The 17,203-nt window shown below is 38.6% G+C and overlaps 1 protein-coding gene across 1 annotated transcript in view; it reads right to left on the bottom strand.

Moving 5' to 3' along the window:
• Positions 1-4,835: 4,835 nt before the first annotated feature.
• grin2da (glutamate receptor, ionotropic, N-methyl D-aspartate 2D, a) overlaps positions 4,836-17,203 on the bottom strand; it is a 66,627-nt gene continuing 54,259 nt past the window's right edge. Inside the window, exons 12-14 of the mRNA XM_067361650.1 lie at positions 10,914-11,101; positions 9,370-9,602; positions 4,836-7,865 (exon numbers count right to left, since the gene is read on the bottom strand). Of these exons, the coding sequence (XP_067217751.1) occupies positions 4,836-7,865; positions 9,370-9,602; positions 10,914-11,101 (3,451 nt within the window). The remainder of the gene's footprint in view (positions 7,866-9,369; positions 9,603-10,913; positions 11,102-17,203) is intronic.

Here is a 17,203-nt window from a genome sequence, read left to right as displayed (position 1 = left end):
CGTTTGAATCACGTGCTTCAGGTCATGCTCAAGGTGTTTCCAGAAGTGTTTTCAGATGCAGTGTCTTGTTACCCTTCTCAAGGTAACATGCTTAACCTAAGACAATTTTCAGCAGCATTATTATAGTCTTCATTGTCACATGATCCTTCAGAAACCATTCTAATAAGCTGGTTTGATGCTCAAAAAACATTTATTATCAATTTCGAAAACAGTGCTTAACATTTTTGTGGAAAAAAATGACACATTTGTGGTAAATTAAAGAGAAAACAGAACTTTTATTAATCAGGGATGTATTAAATTAATCAAAAGTGACAGTGAAGGCATTTGTAATGTTACAAAAGATTTAAATGTAATAAATGCTTTAATAAATGTAATAAATAAATTTAATAAATGCATATAAGCACTATTCATTGAACTTTCTATTCATCAAAGAGTCCTTAAAAAAGTATCACCATTTTCACAAAAGCTGCACAACTGTTTTCAAAATTGATAATAATAATAATAAATGTTTCCTGAGCAGCAAATCTTGAGCAGTTTTTACTGTATTTTGAAATAATAAATGCAACATTGGTGGGCATAAGAGACTGTAATGTTTCCAAACTTTTGACAGAGTCAGGAGAACTCCATATATGGAGTTCTCCCAACTCTATTAAAACTTATTAAAATTTCTCTGCATTAATCAAGGTAAAACATAGGTGTCCTCACCAGGGATTTCAAAAGGCTTTTCACTCTTCTTTTCAAGTCCTCTCTCCCCAGAAATCTAGAAAACAAAGACTTGAACAACTATTCACCACTTTTGCTGTCAATCACAAACATTCTCTGTTGAACACATGCTGAAAACAACAAAACAGACCAAACAGTGTTGTATTAAAAGTCTTTTATTCTGTTCTGCTCGTAGCACAGCATAGTATAGTCTCCCATGGTCGAGCGGCCCAGCGAGTGGCCCCCCTGTGAGGCTCCCCTACTGAGAGGAGTATGGCACAAGAACCTAACACAGTGGTACCGGGGGGCACTACCGTCCTGGCACAGAGTGGCATAAAACATAACTGGCTCTGCTCAGCTACATTATCATAAAGTATTACAGAGCAGCATCGCATGTGTTCGAATGAGTTTTCAGCATAACACAATGCAGCTTGGCACAGACAGAGCGCACACACATACCGCTTTCAAAGCCAGAACTGTGATGTGGAGACTGCAAAACTTTTGACGTAGCAAGGTCAAATCTATCTGCTAAGACCTACTACGCCAAGATGTACGCTCATAGTGATCCTAGTGTGTAGCCTAAAGTTGTTCTCAAAAGTTTAATCACCTCGTCCCAAAACTTTCACCACAGTGACACATACACACCGTTGGTTATTTGCAACATAAATTCAATGTGGTCGATGGTCGGCCATGTTATTCATAAAAACACAGTTGAAAACTGGTCTCTGATGTCAGCTATTGTGAGACGAAAGAGGACAAAGAGACAAAAGAAGATCAATTCAAAGAGAATAAATTTAGTAGATAAACATTATATATTTATATGCATGTTATTTGTTGAAATATATAATTTATACCTATATGTATATATTTATATGCTGCTGCTTCAAAAAGAGACTTCTCCTTAGAGTAATAAACAAATAAACAAACAAACAAACAAACAAACAAAACATTTACTGTCAAAGACACTATCAACACAACAAGACACATGTCTAGAGAAAGGCCTTTTAAGATTCTCGGTGGCGGTGGTTCCTACTAAAACATGTGAAATATGCCTGATATTTTATTGTCATTTGAAAAAAAAGGCATTATCTTAAGGTCCTTGCTGATTCAGCTCAAATATTTTATCAAAGCGGTCTAGTGAATTTAATGTGCACAATGGAATGGAAAATTATTTTTTGCAGCTAATACATGAAACACATCTTAATTGTCAAGTCTGCCAACAGAAATGTTTGAAAACAATACTCTTGTCTTCAGCTATACTGCTTTGCTGAACAACTATTTCTCTATTGCTATCTAAACGTCACAAACACATATATGAGGTACATCTATATATAAAGTAATCCAGACACATATTACACAACAAAGTTGGAGTCAAAAGGATATACATACATAAGCTGCCAAATATTCTAAATGTTAATGTCAAACTACCCCGAATTACTCTGAAATCCGTAACAGTGAGGCAGAGTGTTATGATTCTGGTCAGAATTGACAAGATTTTTTACTGCCCTTCAGATTTCTCCAAACAAATGTCATTTGTTGTTTAAAAAATTTAAAATAATCATCACCCATCGTTTCTAGTACTCCATAGTCTCTTGACATTACGGTTTACCCCACTGACAACAAAATATATCCCAATTAATTAGTACTACTTGTAAAAAAGCTCAGCATACAACAAATAAGCTAAATATGGCTCAGATGCAGTTACAAGCACTCACAAAAAAACAATTAGCCTGTTGGTCTGTGCATGGTTCTGTGTCAAATATGCAATTAAATAAATGTATACATACATACATATATAAATAACAACATACAATATTTCAAATCAAACTTAAAATAGTCAACCTTTGCTGCTGGCTTGACAAAGCCATGTCTGAAAGTTTAAAAATCCTTGAGTTTGAATAATTTAAGATCTTTCAATTTCAAAATTTCTTACTTTTCCAGACTCAAATTTCCAAACCTCTCTGTAGATTTTTTTTTAGACCATACTTAACATAAATGATTCATACAGCATTATTTTCAGCATTATGTTTGGTATATAGTACAGTCACCTGTAAATATTTTTTATTCTCTCTCTTTTTAAAAAAAATGGTTTTCTCAAAGTGATAACATGTAACATGTGCTTACATGATGAGAAGAAACCTAAAACATTTTATAACCTGCATATATTCATCTCTGACACATCAGTGTGATACTGATCACCAAACAGCAAAGTACAGTCTGATTTAGATGATGGTTTTCTCCTTTATCTGTTGCTGGTTTGAGTTGCACACACACTTATTGGATGGGGTTGTTGTAACCTGAACATCATCTGATTTGTTCAGAAAAATGTTGGGATTTTGAAAAACCCAAAATAAAATTTGTTCAATACAGTATGCTGGCTTTGTCAAGGCAATATAATTACAAAATTGACCATTAATCTGAGTGAAGAAAAAAAAAAAAAAAAAAAAAAAACTTGGAAAGACAATAAAAACTTGTTGAATAAAAGTTTTAATACTATATAAATAAAATAAAACATAGTTGACTCAGACCTGCTGCCAACACGCATTGCCCTTAGCCATATTCACAGTCAATTATAGCGATCACTTCAAAAATGCTAGCTTTTGGCTAATGGTAAAAGCAAAAATAAACAAAAGATCTACCTGACTGGTTTGCAAATCAGTCTTTTCCTCACAATTAACAGAATACTTGATCTGGCTTTTTTTTTTTTTTTTTTTTTTTTTTTAACAGATATGTCTAGTAAAAGCATAAAATTGCAACTCTATTTTGCTCTCATTTGACAAGTTTATCCTTGCTGCTAATTGTACAGCTTAAGCAAACTTGCTAAGCAAGTATGGATATTGTGTCATAAGCTAATAAATGGCAGAGCAGAGCAGCTTGTAAAAAAATGTGTAAAAACACAGTGTTAAACTGTAAACAGTGCTCTCCTTCACTTATCGCTCTCTGAATGATGACGTGTCTTTCATCACTGACATCTCGGTTAGCGAGTACAGTGCTGCAGTATAGCTAGCCCTGTCATCCTGGCACTCACAACATCAGCGTTCAAAGCTACCCTAACTGGCTCAGACGAGAAGGTCTCCCCCGAGAAAGCTACGATCTTAAAAGTGTCTTGGTTGCAGCACACTGTGTTGTCATGGCAACATGTACATTCAGTTGAGAGGGGAAGGGCTGCCACCGATTATAGGTAGTTGAAACATTGCATGTGCCCAACGGTAATACAGCACAGTGCTTGTATTCTTTTAATAATTTAACATAACTGTTTTGAACCAGATCACAAAACATATATATTATATATAATAAAATAACTTTTAAATATAAAATATATGTATTGAATGCTGTTCGTTAATTATGTATTGCTCAAGGGACAAGAATGAAACATGAGGACCTGTGAAATGGTTTCAACAGAACAGGACTGTACATCAGCTCCACTTAAGTTTGGCATTCAGCTTCAGTAAACCAATATGTGATCAGTCATGGCTAACTTACCCTGTTTCTAGAAATATAAACACTGACGACAACACAGAGTGCTAGATGTCATTTTGCGGAAGGTGGAGGTCAAGGAAAATGCTCTGAGAGGAGAAAAATGGATTGCTACTTTTCTTTGAGAATGCTTCCCTTGAGATATTTTTAACAAATACACACAACAACTATATCATGATTCAGAGCTATGAGAGCATGAGAGAGAGAGAGAGAGAGAAAAAAAAAAGATGGGTGCGGGGCATTAGGGCATTGTATTTGACCTCAGAATCTCCCTTTGAAAAAATCTTTCCTGAGCCATCGAGCAGCAAAACACTCCAACAAAAATCACATTTACCCACATTATCGACGCTCCACCTTAAAGCCCCCAAGTAAGAGAAGCAAAGCCAATTCCATATAAACAGCCTCGCTAACATCGACAAGATTTGTCAGCATGGCAGTATTCCATTCTTACACAAGAAAAGAGAAAGGGCTACAAATTATGTGACATCCCAATCCAGGTTTGTCTCTAAGGAGCATTAGAGCTTTTGTGCAAGAGGAGGGTGCCAGCAAAAACAACCCAACTCGACTGCTATGAACAGTTAACAGTTTGTGGCATGAGCAGGTGACTTGATCGCCCCTGGGGCTACTTGCTGATGTTCCTCATTTCATTATGTTGCTCAAACCTCACTCTCCACACTGGAGAATTGGGCAGAGCCTCGACGGGAGCATAGGCTCTTGGTTTTGAGGGGAAGATGTGGGGATTGATACCTTTGGGGTTGGGGAACTGACCGCAGTTTCTGGTATTGGAGTTTAGCACTAGAGGAGGACAAAGAGGAGGGCTGTGGGGCACCAGGTGTAGATGAGACAACTGAAGGGGAGGACACGGAGGAAGAGGAGGTAGGTGGTGGAACATGTATATGGTGAGAGGAAGAGGGTGGTGCTGGGAGTGCAGGGACCATTGGAGAGGGTAAAGAAGGTGGTAGACTCTGAGGAGGGGATGGCGGTTGTCGGGACCGGTCTGAGCGCTGTGGTCTTTGTGCATTGAGGTTGGATTGGCTTCCAGATTTTGCCTGGCTCTGAGCCCGATCCGGTTTAGATGACTGGCGTTTGGGCCTTACGCTGCTGCTGAAACTGTGGCAGTGGGGGAGTAGTTCCTCCTGGCTCCTAGAAGTCACCCGATTCCATTTGGAGTGAGTGCTGGCAGAATGATGGGGTGACTGGCAGGAACAGGATGTGTGTCCTCGACTCTTCTCTTGAGACCTGCTTTTAGATTTCTTTTCAGTTTTGACTGGTAATTTATCTACAGACCAGTATCTTCGAGGAGGTGGGGGAGTCAATGGAGTTGGAGGCCACTGGTTTGATCCTAAACCTCCTGAACTCCATCCTGCTCCTGCACCGAACCCCAAGCTACTTTCTCCACCACCCAATCCCAAAAAGGAGTCATCTCTACTGTTTATACTGTTTCCTCTTTCTCTGGCTGGGTACGTGCCAAAGAACCATCCTCCTCCTCCAATGCCTCCAACTGCCCTTCCTTCGTGACCCTCCCAGTATCTCTCAAACTTACCAAACTCTCCTGAGGAACCTTCATCATCTGTGTATATCTCAACAGTTTTTTCTCTGTCCCTTTCAGACTCGGAGTTCATTCCTCTGCTTTCTCGCCGTCTCCCCTGTTCTTCTGGCCTACTTCTTTCCACTTCAGACTCTTCATCTTCTTCCTCGGATTCCCATTCCTGAAAAGACAGGCCTTCTCTCGAGCAAGGCTTACCTCTACAGTGATTTCCCAATAAGGGTCGACTCTCTACACCTCTTCCATGCTCATCTCTTTCAGCTCCTACAGACTTTCGTCTTTTAGAGGCAATAGGAAGTAGGGGTACAAAAGACGATGGAGACTCTGAAGTTGGGTTCCCACTACCCCAAAATTTGACGGTTGAAGAAGGTTTGTTTGAGGTGGAAAAATGCTTGTTGTTGGACATTGGCCTGGAGTTGCGAAGTGATTTTGGGCTTCTGTGATGCCTTTCCTTTACCCTACTGGGTTCTTCATTATCTCCTCCTTGATCATCTCTATCTCTCTTCACTCCATCTCTGATAACATCCCACTCATAACTCCTAGTAGAGCTTTCACTTTTTTTTCGGAATGAGCTCCGTCTCAGTGCAGGATAGGAATAATATTCCTGTCCTATTCCTTTTTCGAACACATCTTTCCTGTCCAAATCTACTTCCTCTTGTTCAGGTCGCTTTTCCCTCTCCCTTCTTCTGGATTTCTCCTCTTTTTTCTTTTTCTTTTTCACCTTACGTCTTTTACGCTCCCTTTCTCTTTCACGCTCTTCTCTCTTCTTTTTCTTTCTACCCTTCTTCCTCCTCTTTCTCTCTCTTTCCCTTTCTTTGTGATGCCGTTTCTCCTCCTTAACTTCTCTATCTCCAGCTGCTCTTCTACCTTTTTCTTTCTCTCCCCAAGACGCCCACCACTCTTGAAGCTGTGCAAGCTGACTGCCTGCTCTGTCTCTCACCTGTGCCCTCTGTGCGCAAGGTTTGCGGGGTGGTATAGGTGGTGGCGGAGGACTGCTGGGCAGGGATCGAGAAGACATACGTGAACGACTTTTTCTCCTCCCCAAAAGCAAGCTTGATTCCTCTGTAAGCTCATCAGTGTCATAGTCCTCATACACGTCTTGCACATCTGTCCGGTATCTGAAGCTTTGTGATGATGTGTATGATGATGAAGAGGAGGGAGAATTGGATCGGGAGACTGATTCTGAAGAAGAGGATGAACTGGAGGTACTGGAGCTGCTGGTAGAAGTGGATGTGTAGCATATAGATGGAGAAGGCGAGGGTGGAGTTTGTGTTGGGGAAGAAAGGGGCACAGGTATAGGCAGAGGAAGGGGAGGAGGACGACGTCCTCTTCTTCCACCACCACCGTCCCTTATTCCATATCTGCCCCCACCTCTTCTTCCTAGTGGAAGGATGTTTTCGTACAGTGGCCCCCCTGAGCCCTTCCTTTTTGAGAAGCTGCTTCTCCTCCAGATAGATTGATGGGGTGGAGAGAGATGTGGCAAAGCAGGGTTAATTGGTATGTGTCCAGAAGCTTGACCTTTAGGAGGTAACCGTGGATTTCCAGAGGATTTTGTTCCTCGATGCTTAGATTTTGGAGTTTGAGTGCCTATGTTTTGAGGCTCTGCAGAGACCCCTAAGCCCTCTGGATCAATTGGCCCATAGTATCTCTTGTATTCATCCAGACCCCCCTCCCCTCCAGTTATTCCTGCACCCCAGTGAGAGGGCATGCCTTGGAATTGTGTTAAGTCTGTAATCCCACTGCTCATACCACCGGGCTTCTCAGGACCCACCTTTGGACGGGTCCACCGATCCACCACAGCTAATCGGCGATCATGGCGTGGTAGGAAAGTAGAGCAAGGCATGGGTGCTCCAAGAATGGGACTGTTCGATGGCCCTAGAGCCATTCCAGAATGTCCACCTGATGGAGGGGAGCCAGGAAGAAGAGCATTGTATACTGGTGGCTGCTGGTGGTGTTGCTTTTGTTGTTGTTGCTGCTGTTGTTGTTGTGCCTTAGTGATAGGGGGATTGGCCACGGCTGTAGAGATCACATGAGGTGGCGGAGGAGGGGGAACTGTGGAAACATGATGATATTGTGGAAGAGTGCTTTGGGAACCTCCAGGAGCTGTTTCATCCTCAAAATTGCAGCAGCTGTACATTCCCTGTAAGAGATAACAAGCAAAAGATTTATTTAGTAAACAGTTCAGGATATCATAATATTCCCCTTGGTGGCATACAAACAGATTTAGATGCTTGGAAAATGTCTCTGTAAAGATGTGAAACATTACCATAATAATGAAATTGTAAAGCTCCCAGTGCTTTGATGATGCAAGAATACACACTGTAAACTCAGCTAACGTTTTTCTGAGGTAATGGCAATGCTGACCTCACTGTTTGAGTGTCCCATCTAATCTAACTGCCTTACATTTCTCTCAAAAGAAAGTCTGTTTGCTTGCAAAAGGGATTTAAGGTTCTTCTCTTTCTTTCCATAATGTAAACAAAGACACAAAGTGATAATACAGAATGAATAAATGATCCATCTTCTGTCATCTTCCTCCGTTATTCATTACTATGAGAGAAGTAAGGGGCTTTCATAAAATCCCTCTGTGTGTGCAGTGGAAATGCTGGATGCCATCACATTTTAGAAATGACAGGAATTAAAGGAGTGTGCTGCAAAGTTCCCTTCTAAGGATTTAACGCCAGATTTCTGCGTGTCAGTCTTTGTTCTTGTTGCAAGAACAAGAATTGGAAAAAAGGGTAATCTTGCCTTTTAACTGAAAATAAATTCAAACAATTACAATTTTGTTTAGGTTAATTTTTACATTTCCTGGGATACTAATTTTAGTTCGCAGAGCTGGAAGTCATTATTATGACACAATTATTGTTTCTTAATGTATTTTATCACCTTCTCTCTAACATCAACAGTGTTTCATAAGAAATATTCATAAAATGAATAAATTTTTTAGTGCATCTGATTAATTAAATGTTTAACACATTTAAAAAAAAAATTTAAGCACCATTAACTCATTTATTCAATTTGATATTAAAATTAATCTGTTCTGTGTAATTTTTAAAAACTAATGGGAAGCCTTCAGAACTAACCAAAACAGTGTGGAGCCACAGCACAAGTTTCTCTCTCTCTCTCTCACACACACACACACACACACACACACACACACACACACACACACACACACACACACACACACACACACACACACACACACACACACACACACACACACACACACACACACACACACACACACAACCTGTTTTATCAGTAGCCTAAATGACTGAGAAAACCATTCTCCTACAAATTATTTATTTATAAATCAAACCCAGATGGGACATTTAATAAAAGTCATTTGCAGCCTTTATATAATGAAATTGAATAATAATCGAAGCTCAAAAACTGAAACATCATCCACTAGTGGAAAACCGTCATTCATAAAAATGTTAATGCAATCACCAACGGAGGACTGGGGGTCAGTGGTGGGGGAAAAAAAATGCATATATATTGTGAGTGCCATTAACACAAATTGAAGAACAATAAATTATTTTGTCATCTTTCCTTAAAAATTAACTGAATGCATTTACATTTTAACAAAATCAATTGACAGCCTTAATATTTATATTATTACTGCAATTATTTGGTGCACTCACCCGACTGAAAGCCAGCAGGAAGTCAAGTCCTCCTGAGCGGCCCAAACAGTGGCGAATCTTCCAATAGACAAGATGCTCCCACGCAAACACCAGCAGACTTAGGCCCATGGCAACCAGAAGCATATAGAAGACTCCTGCCATGTTGTCTATGTCCAGTTTGGAACTCATCACCTCAATTTTATCATTATGGCAGATCCCAGACAACCAGAGTCGTTCAAGCATGTCAATCTCATCTGAAACGAACGAAAAGATGTGCACAATGACAGGAGATAAGAAGCATGAACAATAAGCAGTCTTACAAACAGGGTACAAGACAGATGGACAGAAGGCAGAGAATGAAAAAAAAGGCTAAAGAAAGTAAAAGAGCACTAGAATCTAAAAGTATTGTTGGGGAAAGTGAGTCTTTAATTCAAATCTCCAGACAGTGGAGATCTTGGTTTAGCTTCGGTTATTATTACACTGTGTTCACAAAAAGGTGAAAATGGAAAAGAAAAAAGAGAGGAAAAGAATCATGAAAGGCAAGGAGGAGGAAAGAGAGAGGCAGAGAAAGAGAGACTGGAGGATAATAACAGCTTTGATGGAGGTCTGAAATGGCCTGGTTTCGAGGCTCTTGTGATAAGACAGGCACGGAGTAGTTTGGAGATGAAAGCTCTAGACTGATGGGCCTACCTCCCAACAATAGCCATTAGTGCATTTATCAGAGTGAAAATGTCACTGTGGAAAAAATAAAGGCATGACAAGGGCATGTTTCTAGGAGAAAAAAAAAACCGACATATGCATTTAGATGTCGGCTTTATAACGAGGATTATTCCTTCACTCCGAAGGAGGGAAAGAGATAAGACTAAATCCTCTTTTCATATGAAACAAAACATAAAACTATAACTGCATTGACCCGCAGGTTAATTATGTGTTTCAATTCATGACAATATGGCCCTGAACCATGGCTTAGGTAATGGGAAATTTAATCAAAAGAACTGAAATCATAATATTTTTCATTATATTTATTTATTCAAACAAGCAAAAATCACCCCTAATGAGAATTCCAATCCAAATAGGAAAGCATCAAAATTAAAAATCGAGGCGTTCGACTACCACACTGTTTAATGAAGTGACCCTTTGGCTATTCATAATTGTGTTCATTTGCTGTGACACTTTTTCTAATTTCATTTATCATATTTCAGTGAGACTTCCAGCTCCCTTTCACATTTAGTCTTTAATCATTATGGGGCAACTCACTAGGTTCCTCATCAAAAAGTGTCTTCAAAGAAAAACAAGCATGTAAATGTATGCATATGAGAGATGGAGAGAGGGAGACACCTCAGAGAATCACAGTAACAAGTGTAAAATAGCTTAAAAAAAGTTTATTTCCAAAAAAATAATAATAATCCTGCTCAGTCACAATATTTTTTCGTCAGGGGTGAAAATAGTACTTCACAAATAAACAACAAACAAAAGCAAGATTTAACTTCTTAACTAAAGAAGTTTGTTAAATGAGGGACCTTGTGTGTATCTACAATATTCATTTCATTCAGAAATTCTCTTACCGTCTCCAACTAGCTGCAGCAGGGCAAGGTCTAGTGGCCGCTTCCAGCGGGAGTTCTTGTGTAAGGCAATGCCATATCCTGTTGTAGCGAACACTTTGCCAGAGCCGATGGTCATTACTTTGCAGCCCTCGTCTTTACGGGCCATGTAGTTCAGGACAGCCGCATCATATATGAATGCATCCAGTTTGCTGCCGGGGAAAAAGGAAATCGGAAACAAAACATGGGGAAATTACTTTAAGAGACTAATTATCACTTTATTGATTGTTACATGTAAAGACAAAAACACTGATGATCTTCAGGGAAATCCTATTCCTAAACTAAATAGTTTGTAATGGGTAATTAGTGAAGCCAATCAAGCACCTACCCCAGTTTTAGACCATGCATTTGTTGGCTTAACAGCACTGAAAATCCTATTTAGGACTTGGATTTTTTATTCTCTCTCAAGCTCTGTATTGCTACTGGCAACTGCCTTAAAAGACCAATGGATTTCCATGATTTTTCTATTACATTTCTATGAACTCAATTAATGTATAAGGATTTAAATAATAATAATAATGATAACTGTATTGAGATTTTACTCAAAATAAGCCAATGCATATCTCAGAGCAGAGAATAACTAGAAGAAAAAAAAAAACTCCACTATACCATTCAAAATTTTGGGGTAAGAAAGATTGATTGATTGATTGATTGATTGATTTAAGAAAGAAAGAAATTAATTTTTTTCAGCAAGGATGCATTAAATTGATTAATAGTGAATGCAAAGACTTTTACATTGTAAAAAACTATTTAAAATAAATGGCATTCTTTTAAACGTTATATTCATTAAAAATCCTAAAACAAAAATGTACCATGGTATCCACAAAAATAGTGAGCAGCATAGTAATTTTTTCTTGATCACCAAATCAGCATTAGAATGGTTTCTGAAGGATCGTATGATCAAGTAACTGCATCCATACGTTTGAATTACAGTGTATATCCATTGCATTGAATTTTCACAACTTTTTTGGATTTTGTTAGTATCACAGTTTTCAATGATCATGGACCCCTGTGTATTATACTTTTACAACGATTTCCATTTAAAAGTGTCTTAAGGATGTTTAAAATGGACAATCACATGCTAATTTCAGATGCACTGAAAGCCATTTCAATTCTTGTTTTTCTTCCCATTTTTTGTTTTTCTCAATCCTTCACTTCTCTTTACAATTAACATAATTACAATGAATGTTTTAATTTCATACAAATACAGTATTAACATATTAAAAAATTAAAAACGTGAAGAAAAGTATATTATGGCCCGGTTTCACAGACAGGGCTTAGCCTAAGCCAGGATTAGGCCTTAGTTCAATTAAGGCATTTAAGTAGCTTTTATAAACTTTCACTAAAAAAAACACATTACCGGTGTGCATATTGAGACAAAACAATGACACTGACATATTTTAAGATATATCAGTGCAAGTTGCTTTCAGTTACAACAGCTCAAACATGCATTTTAGTCTAGGACTAACTTGAAACCGGGGGTTATAAGGTACTAGGGAAGTATAAATAAGACTAAGGTAAACAGCTATTTCATGCATGCATACTCTGTTTTTATATACAGGCGGATAATCAAATAACTCAAGAGTTTTCTGGAACACGTCTTGTTTCTTTGCCATAAATGTGATAATATATGCGCACAAGCACTTTGCAGAATAGCACCGAAGAACGGCGTTATTGTCTGGCTTCGCGCCTTGCTGAAATGAGCAGTGCATAATAGGAGGACTAATTTGTGCAGACACCGGTCTTCGAATAAACCCCATGTAGAAAAATACCACCTAAAATTGGGACCAGATTGACAGGCTGCAAGTATCCTATGAATTCTGAGCTGTGGCTGTGCGGTGTTACACAAATACACATTTCTTCACATAACTGTTCGTAATGCGATGCTTGGTATCATGTGTCACTTGAGCAATAACTTTTCTAAGCAATCAGACTAAACATTTTCACCTTGCTGCATGATAAAACACGCAAAAAATGTGACATTTACATGCACAGGCACCACTCACATTCTTAAAGGCTAAAATCTGCTTTAATCTTATTACTGCATATTCACAGAGCTAAATAATTTAGCAGGTGAGTCTTTTACAGTAAAGACATAGAAGTAAGTTGCTTTTCAGAAGTCAAGGAAGCATTGTGCCTTATCAGAGTCAGGTGCACCGGTATGCCTGTTTTCTTTGATCATATTTTTCCCACCTTGTAACATGCCAACGTCTGCAACAAAAACCCAAATTGACAGCTTATTACTGGCTACTCTTCAACCTCCTGCTAAGCACAACTTGAGGTTATTAACAAGCTCAACTTGGTCCTCTAAGACCAACGAACGGCGCATTAGCATTCAAGGTGGCAGCTTTTGTCAGAAGTGTTGCATCCAACAAAACAGAGCCCTTGGGGGAAAATGAGTCACACATTTCAGTAAGAGTGAAACCAAATGAATAGAACACACACAGACAGGTGTTTGATAGCGCAGCATTCTGCCCCACAGTGCAACACTGAAATAGGTAGGCATAAAAGCAGTAGGTAGGCTGGTTGAGGTACACAAGTGCCTTTGAGAATCAGCTAGGACCTAGATGGAGACCTGGCTTGTTGACTTATGGGCTGGCAAGCTTTCCTTGAATCGCGCAGCTTGAAAGCGAAAGTATCACTCTGCAGGCTGAAAATATTATACAAACCAAGTACTTATGAGCGACAGATGAAATCTTCATGAGAAATTGTAATGGTGGCACATCATGATTTCACATTCTAGCCTGCAAGCATAACCTTTTTTACGATGGGATGCATATTCATGCCCTTTGTATGCATAATGCAGGAACTTGAGTTTAAAGGCGGCCATAGACACACAAACACACACACTCGTACAGATAGATCCGAGGGCAGTGAAGTAGTGTTAGCGATACCACACTACTATTTAATAATTCTGGAACTATGGCATCTTATGATGCAGAGCAGCAAATTAATAATACACGAATGTAGAATTGCTTTTTTCAATGATTAAACCAAGCGGCAACCTCCCCCTTTCTCTCGTGAAGCCAATACGGAAGTAACTTAAACTGCGATTCATCGACTGGCCGCTAGGGACAGGCTCCAAAAGAGAGCAGAATCTCATAGAGTCCCATGTTAAATTGGCCAAGTTTATAGCAGAAAAAAACATATTTACAAGTTGGTTCAAATTGTGGTTTTGGTCTATACGGCTATTTTTGCCATTCATGACAACTCTGAGGGGGGTGAATTTTTTTATAACTTATCCGTTTAAATTATATTAAGCCTTAAAGTTCTGCATAATTAAGGGCGTGGTCACTTGAGTGACAGGTAGACTGCGCTGCTGTCTGTGAGGCGTCATGTTACCTCAGCTGCCGCTGAATTTGGCATCTCAGCCGTTTTTGTGCTTTTTTTTCTCGATTATTTTATACAATTATAAAATATGGCTTGCTGCATAATATTTGAGACTGATGTGTGTCTGTGTGCATGCATGCGGAAGAGACACAGAACACACGTTGTTGGATCGTGGCATTGACTGAAAGTTTTGATTGCGAGATTTACTACAATGACAATACCAAGAGGATATACAACTCTGACAGCACTGCTTGGATATTATAACTAAAACTGCTGCACTATTTTGAAAAATATATACTTTGGACACAGGCTCATTTGTTTGTTAGATACGATCGTATACAGTTTTACAACATAAAGGCTGCTCAGATTGCATCCTTTCTTGAAGAACGATGACAGAGAGCAGATCATTCAGAAGAAATGTGAAATGTTTTTTTTTGTTTTGCAATGGACATTTATATTTTACCCAAGTGCCACAGATTGGATTCATCTCGCGATCTCTATTATAAAGGTATGAAGTCCCATTTGATGTTCCATGTTGTTATTTGCACACCCAACACAAATGTGTTGGAGCATCTATATCTTAAAAAAACACCGTAAATTGACAGTAAACCTTTAGAACTTTCTGATGTTAAAACTTATCTTTATTAATAATTTAGATAGTATCTAGATAGATAGCTCCTTTGCTTGCTAATGTGGTCACGTCGAGCTAGGCGGGCGTGGTTTCAGCAACCAATCACATCAGCTCAAACCACCTCCCGGCTTCTTTGCCCATTTTCAGTTATCCGGGAGTGACGTGCGGTGACGCGCAGCTAAGATGGCCGCGGCCTCATTTTCGCTTCAAAACTGCTGTTCAGAACTCTATGGGTGACGTCACGGACGCTACGTCCATATTTTTTACAGTCTATGGATTAAACGCTACCTGATGAAAATCGAATGACGTAAAATGTTCTTTCTATAACAAAGTCTGGCAAAGCATTTTAAAAAGTTTGGTTTCCTAACTAACATCATGCAGAGTGGTGTCAACTGACTTGACACATTAAAGCACCATCCTAGGAAAACTTTACAGTTGACTGAACAACTGTAATACCACCAATGCCTCTACACTCTCTCAGTATGACAATAATAAAACACATTCTGCTACTATAAAGGTACTGTAGTCTCTTGTAGCCAGACCTTCAGACTCAGGACAGAAGGTCTGAACTTTATAGCAGCTTTCACTGGCCAAGGACCACTCAGAGGCCATCTTATTGACATGTAAAGCAACGAATAACAGTTTGTTTTGTTCAGCATCATGTTTAGCATTAAAATGCGCATTGTTGTCCCTACAATAACAGACCTGCGTATACAATTCTTGGACTTATTTTAAAAATTTATTCTGCGAACTTCACATACTTTTGAAAATCCAGCATTTAGTTGACCCTGATAATCACTTATTTTCACAGCTGTAAACACAACAATTTTCTTCTTCCATGAGGGGGTTTGGCATCATGACAGGTTTAACCATTCAGATGACAGCTTTGAAACTCCTAAAGTGTTTCCAATTTTGTGTGTAATATGCATCAGATGTTCAACTGACGTCTGAGGCTGAGACTACTATAAAGCAGATGTTATTGTTTATATCAATCTAAAAGGTAATGACACTACCTGCTAGATTCACATTTCCTGAAGGAAGTATCAGTGCTTGCAAAGCAGAAAAAGACCATCATTATACATCAGTGCTTGGAGAGAGCTCTTAACTTTAAAAAAGTAGTTATCTAACACTAACAAAAAGTAGAGGATTACTGTACATTGATACTATTTAACAGGTTACTAAGTGCTCCAAAACAAACTAGATAAAATGTTTTAAATAGCTACCATAACATGCCACTGTAACACATGTCAGTGAAAGTCAACTTGAAGATTTTAACTTGAAATTTTGTATAAACTATTACATTTATAACAACCAAAAATACATTAAATGAAATACATACTACTGTGTGGGGTTTTTAAATGTTTTTGAAAGAAATTTCTTATGCTCACTATAAAATATTAAAATTTTAAATAACTGTTTTCTATTTTAAAGCTGCAATATGTAATATTCTTGCAGAAAAATATCCATAAACCACTGGGCCAGTGTCTCCATCATGCATTAATTAATTGCATGCCATTTATCAACACAGCTCATCAAGCATTTAATATGATATTCTAAAATCGATCTATCTTACTGCAGTGTCCAGAAAGTGTCTCACAGCAGCCGGCAAGTGAACGCACAGAGAAATGTCATAACATAATTTTCAACGCACTCAAATGTATCTAATATGATAAACAAAGCTGCGTTAGCTCATACTCATGACCGGAAAAGCGGAAGCGGCGGCTGTGGCATAATAAAAGTTCTAATGAGTTCTAAGAGTGTTGCGTTCGTCTCTCATTAGCAATCACTCCAGCGGCCTCGTTCAGCTCCCACAACACTTGGTCCTGCTCTGCTTCATACTACAGTAATATTAATAATCTCATCCATGAACATGATTTCTGCCTGCCTTTTCCACCGGCTGTGAGATGAAGGGCACACGTCCCAAGATTCCTTACTCAAACTTGGCATCATCCAGCTACGCCTTTGTTTTGAATAGGCGACCTCTAGCGGACGAAAAACTACATATCGCACCTTTAATATATTTCAAAATGTAATTTATTCCTGTGATGGCAAAGCATTATATACAAATCTAATATGCTGATTTGTTGCTTAAGAAACATTTTTTTTTATTATTAGTGTTGAAAACAGTTGTGCTGCTTAATATGTGTGGAAACCGTGATACTTGTTTTCAGGATACTTTGATGAATAGAAAGCTTAAAAGAACAGAATTTATTTGAAATTATTTGAAATCTTTTATAACAATGTAAAAGTCTGTACTTTTAATTTTGATTGATTTAATGCATTTTTGCTGAAC

The sequence above is a fragment of the Chanodichthys erythropterus genome, chromosome 15 (assembly GCF_024489055.1).
Source record: "Chanodichthys erythropterus isolate Z2021 chromosome 15, ASM2448905v1, whole genome shotgun sequence".
In the NCBI taxonomy this organism is placed as follows: domain Eukaryota; kingdom Metazoa; phylum Chordata; class Actinopteri; order Cypriniformes; family Xenocyprididae; genus Chanodichthys; species Chanodichthys erythropterus.
Note: the sequence above shows the minus strand (reverse complement) of the source record. Positions and strands in the feature narration are given on the sequence as shown.